The 18,838-nt window shown below is 31.6% G+C and overlaps 2 protein-coding genes across 7 annotated transcripts; both read left to right on the forward strand.

Annotated features, from left to right (window-relative positions):
- The first annotated feature begins 9,071 nt into the window (after positions 1 to 9,071).
- Positions 9,072 to 12,092, forward strand: MINE1 (homolog of bacterial MinE 1). The gene is made up of 2 exons (XM_021444035.2): positions 9,072 to 9,315; positions 11,198 to 12,092. The coding sequence occupies exons 1-2, from the start codon at positions 9,226 to 9,228 to the stop codon at positions 11,792 to 11,794; spliced, it is 687 nt and encodes a 228-aa protein (XP_021299710.1). The 5' UTR covers positions 9,072 to 9,225; the 3' UTR covers positions 11,795 to 12,092.
- Positions 12,093 to 13,055: 963 nt separating this feature from the next.
- On the forward strand, positions 13,056 to 18,355 carry LOC110428162 (Transducin/WD40 repeat-like superfamily protein). 6 transcript variants are annotated; one of them, XR_002446424.1, is made up of 11 exons: positions 13,056 to 13,352; positions 13,451 to 13,581; positions 14,092 to 14,174; positions 15,066 to 15,317; positions 15,546 to 15,618; positions 15,833 to 15,913; positions 15,995 to 16,076; positions 16,714 to 16,814; positions 17,433 to 17,569; positions 17,813 to 18,032; positions 18,157 to 18,355. XR_002446424.1 is itself a non-coding variant. In XM_021443889.1 (9 exons), exons 1-9 carry the CDS (start codon positions 13,248 to 13,250, stop codon positions 17,826 to 17,828), a joined length of 924 nt encoding a protein of 307 aa, XP_021299564.1. In that variant the 5' UTR covers positions 13,056 to 13,247; the 3' UTR covers positions 17,829 to 18,355. The 6 variants fall into 6 exon arrangements, 2 of the variants coding, with proteins under 2 accessions (XP_021299564.1, XP_021299563.1); XR_002446423.1 differs by having other exon boundaries at positions 17,813 to 18,355; XR_002446425.1 differs by having other exon boundaries at positions 17,475 to 17,569; positions 17,813 to 18,355.
- Positions 18,356 to 18,838: the final 483 nt, after the last annotated feature.

Raw genomic sequence — 18,838 nt, forward strand, 5'->3', positions numbered from 1 at the left:
TGGAAGATCCAAGCTTGATGAGTTTGGTGTTCCAAGCAAGTCAATGCCATGCTTATCCTACCCATGACAATCAACTCATTAGGTAATGAAAATCAGCAATGGTAAATGGTGATTAGGTAGTAAAGGAGGATGTATTGTCATTAGCAGTAAGGTTATATGTAGGGTGACAGTGGCTACTGCTTATGGAGGTAATGGGATGGTGTTTGGATCTAGCTATACTCTTGTGGTAGTTGCATTGACTGTAATAAGCAGTTGCAACAGATGCCTGAATAGTATTTCTATTAATGTTGAGTGTGCGGTAAAATTACGAGTGTGGTAGCATTGTGTGGAAGATCTATTGAAAGTTTTTTGATTTAACCACGAAAGAAGGTATGAAATATTAATACAAAATAAGATTATATTAATAGTATACGATCGGTATAGTGTGCCGGAAGTGGAATTTAATGAGGAAGGGTTGGATATATTATTGAAGATCGTTTTGTATAGATATGCTAGTGTTCTTTTGTTTACAACATCACGGAAGCATTGCCAACGAGGGTGAATTCTGGGATTGGGCTATTTTGAGTTTTTGTTCATTTTCAAGGGTGGGGTATACTAATATAAGTAAGGTAGAGAAGTATTGGAGGATATTCTGATCTGCATACTGAAGTGGTCTTTTCTAGTTGTAATTCTTTACAATTTCATTCCCTATAATCCAGGGAAAGCAAACTAATAATAATATTAAAGATATATTTATATAAAAAAAGTTGTCTCTTTTGAAGCTTGAGAAGCAAAGGAAAGTCGGATCCCAACAGGGGAAGAAGTCAGATATGCTTTAATCAAAATAATTTCCTACATTAGGACTTCTTGATATATTATATAAATTAAAATTTTTATTGATATATGATAATGATAGTTAATATTTTATTTTATCATAATAAGTATATAGTAATATTTGTATACAAATTAAAAGATGTATATTATAATTAATAGATATATAATTATACAATTATTCATAATATTTTATATTGTGAAACATTACTGTATAGGTGTGATAATTATAATATTTTAATATGTAAGATATCTAATAATTATAGGTTAATATCAACATATAATTTATATCATTTAAAATATATAATATTATATATTTAGAAATGAAAATACTTGTTATATTTAATACATATATAGTTTATTGCTATATTATTATATTAAACATAAAACGTTGCAATATATATAATAGTAACTATATTCCTTGTAATATAATATTCATAATGATTAAATTTTAATAATAATTTACAGCTTTGTTATTTAAATATATTAGTGACATATTAATTAATAATTTAATAAATTTATCATAAATTATATTTATACAATTACATATGATTAACAATAATGAATTGTCAATATTTATCCAAATGATTAGTTGGTAAAATTATTAAAAACTTAAATATTTCCCATCCCTACATGAGTTCAATCCTTAAATATAGTATAGTAGTAATAATATTAGATTTTTTAGTGAATAAAATAGAAAACTTTTAAATAATATTTGAATGTAGTTTTAAATTTTAAACTTGTATCATTTAAATAATATTGTAACGATGAAACTGGATTCATTTAAAAATAAATAAATGACAAATATAATGAGATGGAATACGATCTTTTACGAGATGAAAATATTTTCAGTATTTCAAACAGTAAGATTGATAAAAACTTTTTTTAAAAAAAAAATTTTACTTCAAATTGAAGGGATCAGTAATAAATTCATAGTTGTTTGTTAGCAGAGTAACAGAGAGGAATGGCTTGCTATTGTAGTCTTTTATCAATTTTTCTAAAACCATTCATTTTCTTTAGTCGATGCTTATGTTAACTTTAATTTTTGATCACAACAGGGGTTCTCTCTCCTTATGTATATTATATTTGGTGAAAATTGAGATTTTGTTTATATATAGTAATGATAACTAATAATTTATTTCATCATAAATTAAAATATCTATATTATAATTAATAGATATATAATTATACATTTATTCATAATATTTTATATTACAAAACATTATTACATTGATATGATAATAATAACCTTTTAATATGTAAGATATGTAATAATCATATATTAATATTAACATATAACTTAAATCATTTAAAATATATAACTTATAATTACATATTTCATGATTTTAATACATAATCATATTATATATTTAAAAATTGAATTACCTATTATATTAATACATGTATAATTTATTACTATATTATTAACCATAAAATTTTGAAATATATATATATATATATATAATAGCAATTATAGTCCTTGTAATATGATATTCATAAGAATTGAATAATTTTGTTATTTAAATATATTAATGAGATAGCAATTAATAATTTGATAATTTTGTCATAAATTATACTTCTAGAATTACATATGATTAACAATAATATATTGTCAATATTTATCAAAATGAATTGTCGGTAAATTTGGTAAAACTTGAGTTCGATCCTACTTCATAACAATGACGTAAGCATACAAAATACAAGCATACGTAATAAAGACAATGTCCAAATCATAAATGTGAATGTTTTGGATCCTACTTCATTAAATGTACAATGTTGCTTCATGACTTTCAGGATGTAAAACTTAGACTTTTAGTGTGTTTTAGTGTGGTCTTTTTCCTTATAAATCTATTATTAGCCCTCAGCGGGATAACAAGGCAAAAAATGGATTTGCGGTATGGTCTTCCACCTGTATTAAATTTCTTCGTCCTTGCGTTCATCAGCACCCAACCAGGCTCCGGGACGTGGGATTGGAATCTCATTATTTCCTCAATCTTTGTCCACCAATTTTCATTTCTGGAGTTGGCATTCCTACTTCTGGCCCTGATGTTTTTACTACTGTTCCTCTTCACCTCGGCCCAACTCCCTATAATCCTCGACCCCATCCGTGTCCGCCTTAGAGCTGGAGATTTCTCTATTGCCTTGGCCACGTCACTTGTAGCCTCACTCTTCTTTCCACCTTCGCTCTTCTGGCCTCTCCATCTACTTATCGTCTTCTCATCCCCCTGGCATGATATGTTCTTTCGTCATTTTAATCACTTTCTGGGGTGGTTTTGTGGTGCCCTTCAATCAGTTCCCACTTATTTCATCACCATCACCCAGAACGAAGAAAGTTCAACCCCAGCTCCTCTGCAAGTCGACGTTGAGCTTGGAATCGTAGACGAACAGCAGAACTTGGAACATAACTAGTGACACCGGAATGGAGTACTTCTCAGCTAGTTTAAGTAAAGTCAGATGGATTGCTCTAGGTTCATCATAGTGCAATGCTTTTAGAATTACTTTATTATTTGCAGTTTGTTGCTTACTCAGTTTCAGTGTTTCTGAGAACTACTCACGATTGATGATTTTGATTTGATTTGGGGAACGCTGATTCAGTTCAGGTTCTCCTTGTTTGTTTTAGAGCCAATTATGTAATCAAATATTATTATGTATCTCTGTAATCCGTTTCTTTCAAGTTCTGTTCTGTTGTTCCCACCTCTGCGGTTTCCGCGAAAAACAGAGCAGAGGTTTTGAATTTTTTTGCTTTGGTGTAAATGATAAAAGCTATGGTGGTCTTCTCAATTTCACTTCCATTCTCTCTGTAAGCGTTTCAATAGATTCAATCAATCTTTCTGACCTACTTATCCCTCTTTTTTTTTTGTCCATTCTCTAAAACCCTTCATTTTTTTGAGTTGATTCTTACATGAACTTTTTTTTAATAAAAATAGATTTTTTGGTCAGACACAGGGTTTCTCTCCTCTTTTGCTTCAATATTCGCACATGATGATTCTAGCATGGGATTTTTAATTACAATGGAGGTTTGATAGGCAGTTACTGTCTAGTATGTTTCTCCCCTTTCCTTTGCCCAACGTCCTATGCAGTTTAGGTGGCGTTTTCTGTTTTCAAAACCCTTTGTTTTCAGAACGGACAACACGGAATTTTACGTCTTATGTCTTGAAAGTGGTAGGTCAAACCAGATGCGATTGGCTTCTACGTCTAGGTTAGGGGCGACACAGCTATGCTTTTGTTCTCAAAGTAGGCCTGAGAGGTTCGTAATTGGTTCACAACTGACATATAAGCTTCATTCAATCTTTGCACGCCGTGATTCTGCCTTGGGATTTTTAATTGAAGCAGGGATTTGATAGGTAGTTTCTGCTTAGTACTTTTCTTCTCTTTCCTTCTCCAACTCGCCCTCCAGGTGAGCTGAACACGGTCCAATGGCGTTTTAAGTTCTCAAAAACCTTTATTTTCAAAATGGACAACAAGGAATTTACGTCTTTTGCCATGAAAGTGGCAGGTCGAACCAGATGCGATTGGCTTTGAGTGTGTAGATCACTTTCTACATCTATACTTACAATAATTTAAAGTTGATCCAGGAAGTTTGTAATTGGTTAACAATTAATATGTAAATTATTTTTATAATTGACGAATTTAAATTTTATTTTTAAAATATAAAATCATGTACCAATCAATAATTGATAATTAATATATAAATCAGATTAATGATTTATTTAAATTTTTAAATATTATATAAAAATTAAAACAATTCCAAAAAAATGATAGAGTATACAAAAGTTTTCATTGAGTCAAAGTAAATTTTTTCAATTTGCACCATCTTTTATCTTCTATATTAATATTTATACACTTACCAGTTTATATCAAATAAAAATAAATTAATATGTATTTAAGAGAATTGATGAAGATTGATACGTTGACAGATCGTATATGTTCAAATAAGGTAAATTTTTCAACAGTTGTAGGCGCCGAGCTCTTTTTACAACCCAACACTTGGTAGAAGTAGCAGCCAAGGACGGAGGGACGACGTTGGGAGTGTGGGCCGGAGGGCAGTGGACTGTGAAAATGGTCACTTTATGAAAAATAAATATATTTATATTAATATATATATATATATTATATTTTATATAAATTAAAATTTTTGTTTATATATTGTTGAGTATCATTAGTAGAATTTTATTATTATTCAGTTGAGTGTTGTAAGATAATTTTTTTCTTTTGAATATCTTTTCATGTTTTATTTATCTAAAATTATAAAATTTATTAAAAATTACTTTTTATTAGTATAAATTAAATTATTAAAATTAAATAAAATATAATTTTATATTATAAATTATTAGGTTCAGTAATTAACATTATAACAATTTTCTATTTATTGATCAAAATTAAATATAAGCATCAACAAATCAGGTAAAACTAAATATAAAAATTAAATAATATATCTACAAAATAAATAAAATAAACTCACAATTTAAAGATATTATTTGACATGTAATATTATTTTTATTAGCTACATTATAATTATGAACCAAAATTATCAAAATAATCAAAAAAAATTAAATATTAAGTATTTAATAACTTAATTTATGTTAAAAATTACTTACAGTAGAAGTCTAGATGGTTTGTTTTCAGAGAGTAAAGATCGTGAAGGGGAACGACTTGAGTTTTTAGACAAAAAAAAAGTTTGAGTTTTGATTTTTTTAGTAAAATCTTAAATTATAGAAGAGATTTTTTTTTGTTTTTGCTTATCTTATTTAAATATTAATACATAAATTATTTTTTGATAAATCATTTTTACTTGGAGTCTTTGACCCCGCTCCCTATAAAATTATAAAAAAAAATAAATTTATTATTATATTAATTACCCTAAATCTTAGATAAATAATATAAAAATTAAAACATTTTAAGAAGTGAGTGGTGTCATGTGACACCAGTCCTACCAATGTGATTCTACCCATGATCTTAATACATAATCATATTATATTATATATTCAGAAATTGAAATGTCTATTATATTTAATACATGTATAATTTGTTACTATATTAATTATAAAACTTTATATATGTATATAATAGTAATTATATTCCTTATGATATGATATTTATAATATTTGAAGTTAACTAATACTTTAATAACTTTAACTCTTTGGTTGGTATATGATTCTCTATCTAAATAATAAGGTTGAAATCTCTATTCTTCACTTTTTTTTAAAAACTTTATTATTTAAATACATTAATAAGATATCAATTAATAATTTGGTAATTTTATCATAAATTATACTTATACAATTACATATGATTAACAATAATATGTTGTTAGTAGTTATCCAAATGAATAGTTGGTAAACTTGGTAAAACTTAAATATTTCCCATCCTTACATGAGTTCGATCCTGCCTCTAACAGAAAGGGTTATGGAATCCTTCATTTGACGAATAAATGCCAAAACTTCCCAAAAAGTTAAAAAAAGGTTATGGAATTCTTCATTTGACACTTAAGACATTTATGAACTTTCTCTAAATCGCCTTTAAGGAAAACTTCCCGAAACTTCAGCCAAGCCCAGCCGTTGTAAACTATACCAAAAGTGAGATTTATGGGTCCCATAACACACGGTTCTAACTCGACATTTATTTATTTATTTATTTAATCAATGAGTTAAATATTTTATAAATTCTTCTAGAATTTGATTTTTGTTTTTCTTAACCCCGAACCCAACTCCTGGAAATGGAACTTGAAACTTAAATTGTGAAACATTACTACATAGATATAATAATTATAATTTTTTTAATTTGTACAATATTTAATAATCATATATTATTATTTTTTTTTGAAAGAGAGAAAAATCCTTATCCTGAATCTTGAATATTTGCAAATAGTGCAATATATCAAGAACGAGACAACAATAGATGAAGTGGTCATAAAAAATCTCAAACACATTCAGTCGGTCGCCCTTCCAATCATACAGAAATGACAAAGGTCTAACAATATAACAAATTGTTATATTATTATATTAATCATAAAATTTGGTGTTATATATATATGTTTAATAGTAATTATATTCCTTATAATATGATATTCATAATGTTTAAACTTAACTAATAATTTAAAAACTTTGCTATGTAAATATATATTAATGACATATCAATTAATAATTTGATAATTTTGTCATAAATTATGCTCATACAATTACATATGATTAACAATAATATATTGTCAATATTTATCAAAATGAATAGTTGGTAAAATTAGTAAAACTTAAAATTAGTAAAATAATTTTCTCTAAATCCCTTTGACTCAAATCGTTCCTTTGACATTTATGAATATTCTCTAAGTCCCTTTGACTCAAGTGACATAAAGTGACTAGAAGAAAATATGTATAAATTAAACTGTGTATATTATAATTAACAGATATACAATTATACAGTTATTCATAATATTTTATGTTATGAAATATTACTACATAAGTATAATAATTATAACTTTTTAATATGTAAGATATCTAATAACTATATATCAATATTAACATATATAATTTATATCATTTAAAATATATAACTTGTAATTATATATTTCCTGATTTTAATACAAAACCATATTATATATATTATAAATTTAGAAATGAAAATACCTACTATATTTAATACATGTAAAATTTGTTGCTATATTATTATATTAACTATAAAACTTTGCAATATATATAATAGTAATTATATTCCTTATAATATGATATTCATAATGTTTAAACTTAAGTAATAATTTAATAACTTTGTTATTTAAATATATTAACCACATATATATTAATAATTGGATAATTTTGTCATAAATTATACTTATATAATTACATATGATTAACAATAATATGCTGTCAACATTTATCAATATTAACAGTTGGTAAATCCTTTGCTTGCTTTTCCTCGCTTCTCTTAATGAATGTTCTCCTTTGCTTGCTTTTCCCCGATATTCTTAATGAATGTTCTCGTTTGCTTGCCTTTCCCCCGCTTTTCTTAACGAATGTTCTCCTTTGCTTGCTTTCCCCGGCTTCTCTTAACGAATGTTCTCCTTTGCAAAAAAAAAAATAAAAAATTCCCTTCGCAGCTTTGTCACAAGGTCAATATTCCATTGGCGGGCAAAGTAACCTCTATTTTTCCCACCTAGAAAATCTATTATTGACTTCAATCTCCTCTCGCGGCAAAAAAATAAAAAAATTATGGATTTGAGGTACAGTGTCCCCCCTGTAATAAATTTGATCGTCCTTTTGTTCTTCAGCACCCAACCAGGCTCAGGGATGTGGGATTGGAATCTCATTATTTCCTCAATCTTGCTCTACCAATTTTCATTTCTGGAGTTGCCATTCCTGCTTCTGGCCCTGATGTTTGTACTACTTTTCCTCTTCACCTCGGCTGAAGTCCCTCTAATCCTCCACCCCATTCGCTTCCGCCTTAGCGCTGGAGGTTTCTCTATCGCCTTGACCATATCACTTATAGCCTCACTCTTCTTTCCACCTTCGCTCTTCTGGCCTGTTTATTTACTTGTTGTCTTCTTTTCTCCCTGGCACGGCATGTTCTTTCATCTTTTTAAACGCTTTCTCGGGTGGTTTTCGCGCGCCCTTCAATCAGTTCCCACTTATTTCATCACCATCACCCAGAACGAAGAAGGTTCAACCTCAGTTCCTCTGCAAGACGACGTTGAGCTTGGACTCACACGCGGCCAGCAGAACTCGGAACATAACGAGTGATGCCCGCATGGAGTATTTCTCAGCTTGTTTAAATAAAGTCAGATGGATTGCTCTAGGTTCATCACAGTGTAATGCCTTTAGAATTACTTTGTTTTTTGCAGCTTGTTACTTACTCCGTTTCAGTGTTTCGGGGAACTACACACGATTGATGATTTTGATTTGCTTTGGGAAAGGCTGAATCTGTTCAAGTCCTCCTTGTTTGTTTTAGAGTCAATAATGTAAATCTAACATTGTTATTGCTATGTATCTCTCTAATTCGTTTCTTTCAAGTTTGCTTCGCGTTGTTCCCAGCTTCTGCGGTTTCCGCGAAAAGGAGAGCTGAAGTTTTGATTTCCTTTTTTTTTCTTAAAAAATAAAAAGGACAAGAAAATAAAAGGAAATTTTGTTTAATTAGGCCTGAAGCCCGAAAGCCACCATCAGGCCCAATTCTAGGTAAAAAGGCCCAGAAATGCAAAAACAATTAAACAATTAATAATGTACTTAGGGAGTAAAATCAAGGAGTTCCACAAAAACGATGTCGTTTTTAACGGCCACATTTCTCCCATGGGAGTTGCCAATGGACTCGGTACTGGTGTTGCTCCCGAGCCGCCTGAAACACTAAAGAGAGTCTGAAGTGTGAAAGCTGCGGTGAGCAAAAGAGCCGCAGGTTTCCGTGAGAGAGAAAGGGCAATTCTAAGCAGACTGCGAAATGGCGATATCCGGGAATTTAAGGGTCGCTGCTACCCTCGCCTCTTACCATCAACACCACCCTTTTCGAAGCTCCATCCCCTCTTCAAAGGTCCTTATCCTTCAATCCCAGTTGTCTTACCTCTATAACGACATTTCTGCTAACTTTCTCTGCATTGACTTGAAATATTTGTGTAATTTATCATAGATTTGCTCAATTTTGTGGTCGGTTGCCGAATAAGGTTTCAGTGTCTATTTGAGGGTTAGAGTTGGAGATGATATTCTGAATCGTTTGAATTCCAAGTTTTTAGCTGCTCTTTTCCAACCAAATGGAGAACGAGCTAATTGGGTTTTCCTAGTTTTTGCAGCAGCAGCTGCAGCAACATGTAGCCCTATAAACCCTTACCAGTGCTCCATTTTTTCAATTTCGGCAAAATGTTTTCTGGGTTTTAGTATCTGTCCTTTTATCTAACTATTTTAAGCTTTGTCCTCCTTGGGTTTGTAAGCTTCAATTTTGTGTGCAGTTTGCTTTGCAAGTTTCTACTTTTTATCGAAAATTTGCACTTCATCAAAGTCAAATACATACATGTTCTTGTTGGTCTTGTCTTCTTTCAATCAATGGTCATGACCATGGGTTGATCTTGTTTCCGTCCCCTATTAAGAATGGTGAAATCCTGTTTCCCTTTTAATTTTAGGTAATTATACTTGTAGTGTATTGCAAGTAGAGCCAAATATAAGCATGACTAGGGCATCAAATTGCAAGCTAGGTTATCCTGAGAATATTTCCTGCTGATTTTAGGAACCTAAAGCTCTAGAGTAATAATTCAACTGTTTCTAGTTATCCAACGGTTTCTAGTCAAGGTCATTTTCCATGCACTTGTTTTCATATTGTTGATAAGGATTGGGAATTCAGAATTCTTATATCCAATTTGATACTTGGTATATTAGTAAGTGAGTGCTATTGGCAGATTTTTATCATCCTTATCTTCCTTCCTGCACCCCCAATGAAACAAAAACATTGACACCCTTCTCCCTTCTATATGAGAAGGTATTGTTAGTCATAGATGATGTTGAAACTGGAAGATCCAAGCTTGATGAGTTTGGTGTTCCAAGCAAGTCAATGCCATGCTTTGTCCTACCCATGACAATAAACTCATTAGGTAATGAAAATCAGCAATGGTAAATGGTGATTAGGGACTAAAGGAAGATGTATTGCCATGAGTAGTAAGATTATATGTAGGGTGACAGTGGCTGCTGCTTATGGAGGTAATGGGATAGTGTTTGGATCTAGCCATACTCTTGTGGGAGTTGCATTGACTGTAATAAGCAGCTGCAACTGATGCCTGAATAGTATTTCTATTAATGTGGAGTATGTGGTAAAATTACTAGTGTTTGGTAGCACCGTGTGGAAAATCTATTGAAAATTTTTCATTTAACCATTATGGTGGCAGTAGTAGTCATGTTGATTTTCTCATTGATTTTTGTATTCCAGGTTATCATTTCAAACCAATAGTGTAATTCTTGACTTTGCTTGAGTCTAGATGGTATGGTTCTTTTTTGTGGCTGGTGATGCTTTATTAGTGGCCTTTGTTGTTGAGGGAACATTTTTGCATTGCGATTGGGTATCTGTTTAATTTATCACTTGTCTGACAAAAAGGTTCATTGTTTTGAGCAGAGCACCATCCAGTGCTAGCAGTTAATTGATGTGCTAAGCACGAATAAACAGACTTGGTACCTTGAAATGCTATAGATAAGCGCAGAAATGCAATTTTTTGTATGAAGCCAAATGCTCCATTCTTTTTATTTTAGTCATATTAGATGTCATGTCGTGTCCTGTAATCTTCATTTTTTGAATAGACCATTTTGTCTGTCAGAATGAAGACCTTCATTTGTTAGAAGCAGAAGGATTTGTCAAGTGGACTTTATTATGGATGGAGGATTTAGAAGAAATGCAAATGCATGCTCATATTTTAATTTTTGTGCTCTGCTTATAGGTAGATTTCATGGGTTCCATGAATGGAGGATCAAGTTTTTCCGAAATTAGCCCGAAATGGAATGGAATCACAATAAATAGCCGAGACATTCGTGGTCAAACTAAAAGATTAGCTGGGGTCATGGGAGATTTTAAGTTATCTCCAAATGCTGTAAACCATGAGGTTGAGAGCTTCCTCTTAAATGCCATAAACATGAGCTTCTTTGAGCGACTAAACTTGGCTTGGAAAATAGTTTTCCCATCTCCAGCATCTAAAAGGAGCTCGAATGCAAATATAGCTAAGCAGCGCTTGAAGATGATTCTGTTCTCCGACCGATGTGCAGTTAGCGATGAGGCGAAACAGAAAATTGTTAAAAACATTGTGCGTGCTCTGTCAGATTTTGTGGAGATAGAGTCAAAGGACAAGGTTCAGCTTAGTGTCTCTACTGATTCTGATCTGGGGACTATTTACTCTGTCACAGTTCCTGTCCGGCGGGTGAAGGCAGAATATCAAGTTGCAGATGAAGCTGGAACAATCACAAACATCGAGTACAAAGATACTGGGGAACGGTCTGGTTCTGTTGATGTCAGGTTCGATTTCTACGTACCGGATGAATAAAACCCCGATTCCCGGGCTTAGAATTAAAACATTTGAGTTTGGCTAGTATCTGAATTTTTCTTTCTAGTTTTTAGATGTTTGGGTCTTTAGGTGGCAATGCAACTTTACACTTTATTTGTATATATGAATTTTCAGTAAGGTGATTTTCTCTTTTGCTCTTCTTTCAATCTGTTATTTGATTTGATGATTGGCTTCATGAGACCTCAGTTTGCTGAATCTGTCAATCAACTTGTGTTGCATTATGTTTATGTCACTTAAATTTCAATGGTTAAGCGGCAACAATCATCTTTTTTTTTTCCATTAAGTGCTGATTCTTAAGCTTGATAATGGTGGTCCATTTGCGAGAAATATATTCAGTTATTTGAACCTAAGTACTTTGCTCAAAAAAAAATATTGAGTAATTGAATTTATGTATTTAATTCAATGATAAGCATATGTATCTTTCTGTTCAAATTAGCGAAAGATAAACCTGCTTGATTTTTCTAGTATTTTTTAAATTAATTAAAGAACTCTGTTCAACAATGAATTCTATTCATAAACTAACTTAAATTACTTTTAAACCACTTAATGATAGTAATTTATGAATGATATAATAATTAAAAAAACTCTTAAACAGTTCAAAAAATTTAAAATAATTTTTATTTTTTATTACATTTAATTAAATTTTTATATTTTATATTAAATTAAATAAATTTTTATAATTAATAATTAATTAATTATCGTTAATCAAAACATCATTTATCATTTTATATCTTGTGATATTGATATAATATATTAATGTATTATATATATATATGTGATATAATAATATAATCATATAATATTTTTATCTTTTAAGTTAGTGTCACGTTAACATCACATAATTATAAAATGATAAGTGATTATTGTGATTAACTGTAACTAGTCAATTGTTGAAAGAAAGATTTATTTAACTTAAAATATAAAAGAATAAGGATTTAAATGAATAAAAAAATAAAACTTTATTTGATTTTTTAAAATGATTTTTGAGTTTTTTTAATTTTTAAAGAATATACCTTTATAAATTCATAATAAAAGTAAAAATTACTAATCACTCTAATACTTTCAAATATATTATGATTGCTGTATAAAACTTGTCTTAATTAACAAAAAATGATAAACACGCTAAAAATAAAATTCTGGCTTTTGACTTTAGAGGAACTAAACAGATATGGATAGTTTCGTAAATTCGTTATATAATTTAAATTTACCTGAAACTGCCCCGAGCGGGAAATTTCGAAAATTTCAGCCTTCACAGCTCCTGCCCTCACCTCCAGGTTAGGGCTTCCTTTTCTGCATCTGGTTCCCATCTGAGAGTCCCCGAAGAAACCTTTAAGTTAGGATCAGCTGTTGAAGAATTCGAGATAATTTCGCTTACACGAGTTTATTAACACTTGCTTTTCATGAATTGAAACTCTCCTTGAAAACATTTGAAATGAACGGAACTTGTTTGGAGTTCGAGATCCCGATCCGAGACGCGATTTCTAGGATCCGATTCTCGCCGCAGTCCAACAACCTCCTCATTTCTTCTTGGGACTCCGTTAGTAATCTTCTCAGATGTTTTTTTTATTTTAATTATTTCTATTTTTGTTTGAGTTGCAATTACTCGCAGTTGATTTTGATTCTTTCGATGTGCAGAGTCTTCGATTGTACGATGTGGAGTGTTCTCAGCTCAGATTAGAAGCTCCATCCGAGGCTGCACTTCTCGACTGTTGCTTCCAGGAGGAATCTGTTGTGTTCAGCGCTGGCTCTGATGGCTCTATTACACGGTTTTTCCTTTAAATTGCTTGAATGAATTTCGAATTTTAATTTAAGCTTTCATTCGATTAGTTTCTTCTTTAACTATAGTTTTCTGCTACTACATTGAGTCAATAACAGTTACTAACCGGTTACGATTAGATAAGTTACAGCAAAGTGACTAAAGTGAAGCTTATTTGAGTGGAATTTTGCTTCATATTAGTCTCATTGTAACGCACATCCAATGTGTCATAATGGTTTTATTCTCTGAATTAGGTATGTTGCAACAAACATGAATTTTTATTGTAATTTAATTTCAGGAGCAAGTTAGATTTTTAATTATTATGGCTCTACGTAATTAGATTTCCTGAAAAGAATATTAGCTTTGAATTTATACCATATTCCTAAAAGGTGGAGTATCTATACTTCATCAGTGAAAAAGTTTTATTTTATAAGTACTGAACTGCCTTGCACTTTGGATGTAATAGTTGAGACAATCAAGCAATACATGTTGACTGCTTTTGTAAATGTTTTTTCTCTAGGTATGACTTGCATTCAGGAATCAGTAATAGAATTGGAAATCATGATGATGTAGCAACATGTGTAGAATATTCTAATGAAACACGTAAGTTACCTACCTCATTTCCACTGTCATTTTGGTTGTATTTAAGTTTCTAATTGCAACTTCAGAACTTTTGTTTCAATGTCTACATTAAGATACAGGGATAGAGTATAGCAACTATATTACAATAAACGTAGCTCGATTTAAGTAACTTTGCATATATGGAACTCATACACCAAGAGACTTTCTCTCATTTTTATGTCCTGCAGCTTGTCCTTTTCCTGTTTAAATCAACTAATGCATCTACTTTGGGCAATAGAAACCTGATTGTTACTATGTACATCTAAGGCCATAATCTGTGAACAAGTAATGATGATTACATTTTGTAATTGAATTTTGTTGTAATTCATCTACCTAGGAAACTATATGTTGTGGCATTATCTTAACCCTTCTACAAGCCTATTAACATCTGCGCAGAAGTTATTTCAATTAAGGGCAATTTGTCAGCAATTTAAACCTCTCTGTTATCCTTTGAAGCCCATAACATTTGTGCATCAAGTTGACCTCAACTTAAGTACAAACAATTACATAAACTGTGTTTTTCTACAGGCAGTGATAGAGAAGTTTTAGCTGAGAAATAATTTGGTTTCTAAAGAAAAGGCTTTTCAAATTCCTGCTGTTAGTTTTTGTTATGAATACCTCTATAAAGATGCACCTATTTTGTAAAAAATGTTAACAATACTATTCTCAGAAACTCTTTGTAATTATATTGTTTCAAATAAATGCACAATGTTTTGTGCTCACAATTGGATGTGCTGTGAAGACACTTTTCAAATTGCAAGATTTATTCTGATGAACATCCAAAAAGCCTTTTATACAACCTTAGATATACTATCCCAATGTTTTCATTTCGCTCTAGTAGGAGAAGTTCAACTCCTTATTCTATTATTTCAGGTCAAGTGATTACTACAGGTTTTGATAAGAAGGTGATAGCCTGGGACATGTGCAGAGCAAAACCACTAGCATTCTTGAAAAATCTAGGTGCAGAAGTGGAGTCCATGTCACTCTCTGGATTTGAATTAACAGTAGCTGTTGGATCATCAGTAGATATTTATGACTTACGCAATTTAGAGAGATTAGTTCAATCAAATGAATCTTGTATGGATGTTCAAATACGATGTGTCTGCTCAATTCCTTATTCTAAAGGTATTGTTTCTTTATTTTGTTAGCTTTATAAGTAATTTAGTTCTTCTGTTATGCCTGAAGGGTATGGCTGATGAATGGTCTATAACTAAGCAGTGAATATCACATGAATGAACGTGATGGATTTTAAGCACAGCCTTCTGAGAAATTTGTAATCTTCAAGATAGCAACTTCTGTAGATGGCTTCAACTTTCTTATAATGCCCTTAAAGAAGATTACATGTCCATGCAGGATATGCAGTTGGATCAGTAGACGGCCGAGTAAAATTAGAGATCTCATATCCGTCCAATTCAAACAACATGGGGTCAGTTATTGTAGAATTTTAGATCATTGTAGCAGTTGAACATTGAAAAACATGGTCTGCATCAACTACAAATTTCATTCCATTTATACATGTTAATAACTTAAATTTTAATTTTCATCTAGTCCTAAGCAGAAAAGCATATTGTTTACTAGCCTTTTTTATCCTTTGGCATAACTTTGGAAAAATGGCTTACATCTTTTCATTTCTTATGCAGATATGTCTTCCGATGTCATCCAAAATCAAGAGATGGAAGACACCATCTAGTGCCAGTGAATGACATTGCATTTAACCCATTGTATGTGTTCTTTAATAAGTGGCCTCATGGATTATGGAAATTGTTGCACACTGGCATTTATTTGTTACCTTTTTGGTTTAGCATCTCAGGTGCTTTTGTTACGGGTGATAATGAGGGTTATATTACTGCATGGGATGCTAAAAGTAGAAGAAGATTGTTTGAGGTAATCTTAATTGTTTTTTTCCCCATTTTGTGCTGGTGCATCTTATGATACCTCAGTCTATTAAACCAGTCGTTTTAGTTTTGAAAAAATAAGCTTACACAACTAATAATATTTTTTCTGAATTAGCAAGACAGCCCACAAATTAAATGGATGTTTTTAGAAGGCACATGCTAAGATAACTAGTTTTAAAGGCTTCCATTAGAGTATAGTGAATAACAATTCCAGGAAAATTCTGAGGTTGACTTTATTTGCATTATTAACATTTCATTCTAATATTTTGGTCCAGCCGATTTTTTTTTTCTTTAGAAAAGAAAGAACAAAAAACAAGATGACTATTGTTATAATAGGGGTAGTACTATGTTGATTTGCTTCTCTGGTTCGAAATCATTCAGACATTTCACTGTGAACAACCTTCGCAGCAACATTCTCTTTTAAAAGTTAAACAGCATCATGTCTCCAATTACTGGGATAAACAAGAAGATATTTGAAGGAGTCCCCTCTGGGCTTGGACTTTCTCCTTCATACATGGTCCGCAACTGTTTCCAATAGAAAAATGTTTGTATACCTGCTAACATGCTGATACTAATTGCTTCTCTATCCAGTTAACATTTTTTTTCCTGTTTTCCCTTGCTTACAGTTGCCTAGATGCTCAAACAGTGTTGCATCCCTATCATACAACCATGAAGGACAACTTTTGGCTGTTGCATCAAGCTATACTTACCAAGAAGCCATTGAAATGTTAGTCTTTCTTTCATTTCTTGTACTTTTATTATTTTTTCATGCTATTATGATCTTTATCAATTTGAAAACTGCCTCAGAATCACCTTCAAACTGTTGTCATATTCGAGGCTTTTACATTGCTTAAAACTTTTTGCATGCATCTATGAAGAATCATTGTGCACTTATGGAAGAAAAACACGTGTTGTCGAGGTCTGTAAGAGTTGTACACTGTAAGAGAATAGCAAAAGAACCATATATTAAAGAAGGGTGAGAACCATATGGTGCAATAAAAGTTTGAATTTTTCTTATATCTACCACTTCTGCTTGATGGTGTCTTGTGCTTGCGAGGCTGGCTTATTACCATGCATGTCCTGGCGTCCATAATCTGCCTACTGCATTGAATTAGCTGATAGATGCCATTATGGTTTTTTCCTGAGACTTCAGAATGTTTGACAGTAAGAGTCCTAGAAGATATGCTGCCTCTATTCCCAATTTATATTTTTCCATCAAGCTTTAGAGAGTTTCATTGTCATATATCATGGTGACATGATTTGATAACTCTAATTATGAAAATCCAGTGGTAGTAGGTCTCGTCAACAGTTATTAATTTGTTCATGGACACTTTGCCTGTGACAGAGAAAAGCCCCCTCATATATCTCTACATAAAATGGATGACAGCTATATCAGATCAGTTTCTGCTGGAAATTCAAGTAGGGAATGACTGTACAAATGTGCTTGGCAATTACAGAAATGACCCACATTTACACAATCTTGTATGTATAACTTTCTTCTCTCTTATTCAGAAGATGCTGATTTAACTGTGTCAATGCATCCAAGGCCAGGATGCTGCAACGCATGTCATATTTGTCTCTGAGAAGAGGATTTGTAGATTACTAATTTGCAAATAAGTCTATGCTGTCTGATCAAGATAACAAGATCTTCAAGCGTATTAAATCATTGCATGTTACATTTACTTTTGTTACCCCTTTGCTTATGAATCTTCCAAACAATGGCAGATTTTTGCCCAGATGAATTGTTTCCCGTATCCGAACCAGACTCTAAAAACTTAGGCGCACAATAAATCAGCAGCTAAAGGATTTCCATCACCCTCCCTATGTAAGAACGTCCTAGCTTGATGGTATTTTCCTCTAGTTTCAATAAATTCTTGCATCTGCTATGATCTTGAGAGCATCATGTCTCTGGGATACTAAATTACTAATCGACAACACAAGAGGAGTAAGCACAAAGCTCTAACATCTTTGTACTTAACATCTTGTCCTTTCTTGAAAGAAAATTGTACTTAACATCTTCGCTAGCTAATTTATGTAATATTCGTCGTAACTGTGTTTCTTCCTACCAGTATAATAGGTTATTGCTTGTTGAACTACTAGCTATTGCTGATGCTGTAAGGGTTTGTCGTTTTCTCTTGTTCTTTCCTTTTGCCACATATATGGAAGACAATGAATACTATAGCCTGTAAGTTGGTTGCTGTAGATCTCCATTAATGGATTGATATCAGCTTGATAAGTTTCTCGGCAGTTTAATAAGCATCCTGTCTGAATTTGCTTCCCCAGTTGTGGTAAATTCAAACCGGTTTTGCTGCTTGGACTTAAGGGATCAAGACGTGTGGGTTCAGGTTCTTAACAAATTTTTCTTTTGTTTTTTTTGTCTGAATTTCTTACCAAATTTTTGCTTAATCTTTGTTTTGCATATGCATATGCACTGTCTGGTATTATGAGTTGCTTATTGCTAACTGCACTAGGTATAACTGAAACGGTGTCGAATCCATGTGTCTCTTATATTTATACCCGAGGAGAGTATGAAGTTAGTGATAGAAGAAATTTTATGTTAATTATATTAAGATGTTGAAAATTTAAATATAATCAAAATTTTATTATTTATTAATTAATTTTAGTGTAGAAGTTCGTCTTAAAAATTCAGTTAACAGAAATAAAATCTGTCGGTTTCAATTAATTAATGCAAGACAAAACCCTTGAACCCTGTTATACCTAGTCGAGTAGCGTTCTGTAGTGGAGAAATGA

This window comes from Theobroma umbraticum, unplaced genomic scaffold (assembly GCF_002168275.2).
Source record: "Theobroma umbraticum cultivar Fairchild unplaced genomic scaffold, ASM216827v3 scaffold_31.0, whole genome shotgun sequence".
Classification (NCBI taxonomy): domain Eukaryota; kingdom Viridiplantae; phylum Streptophyta; class Magnoliopsida; order Malvales; family Malvaceae; genus Theobroma; species Theobroma umbraticum.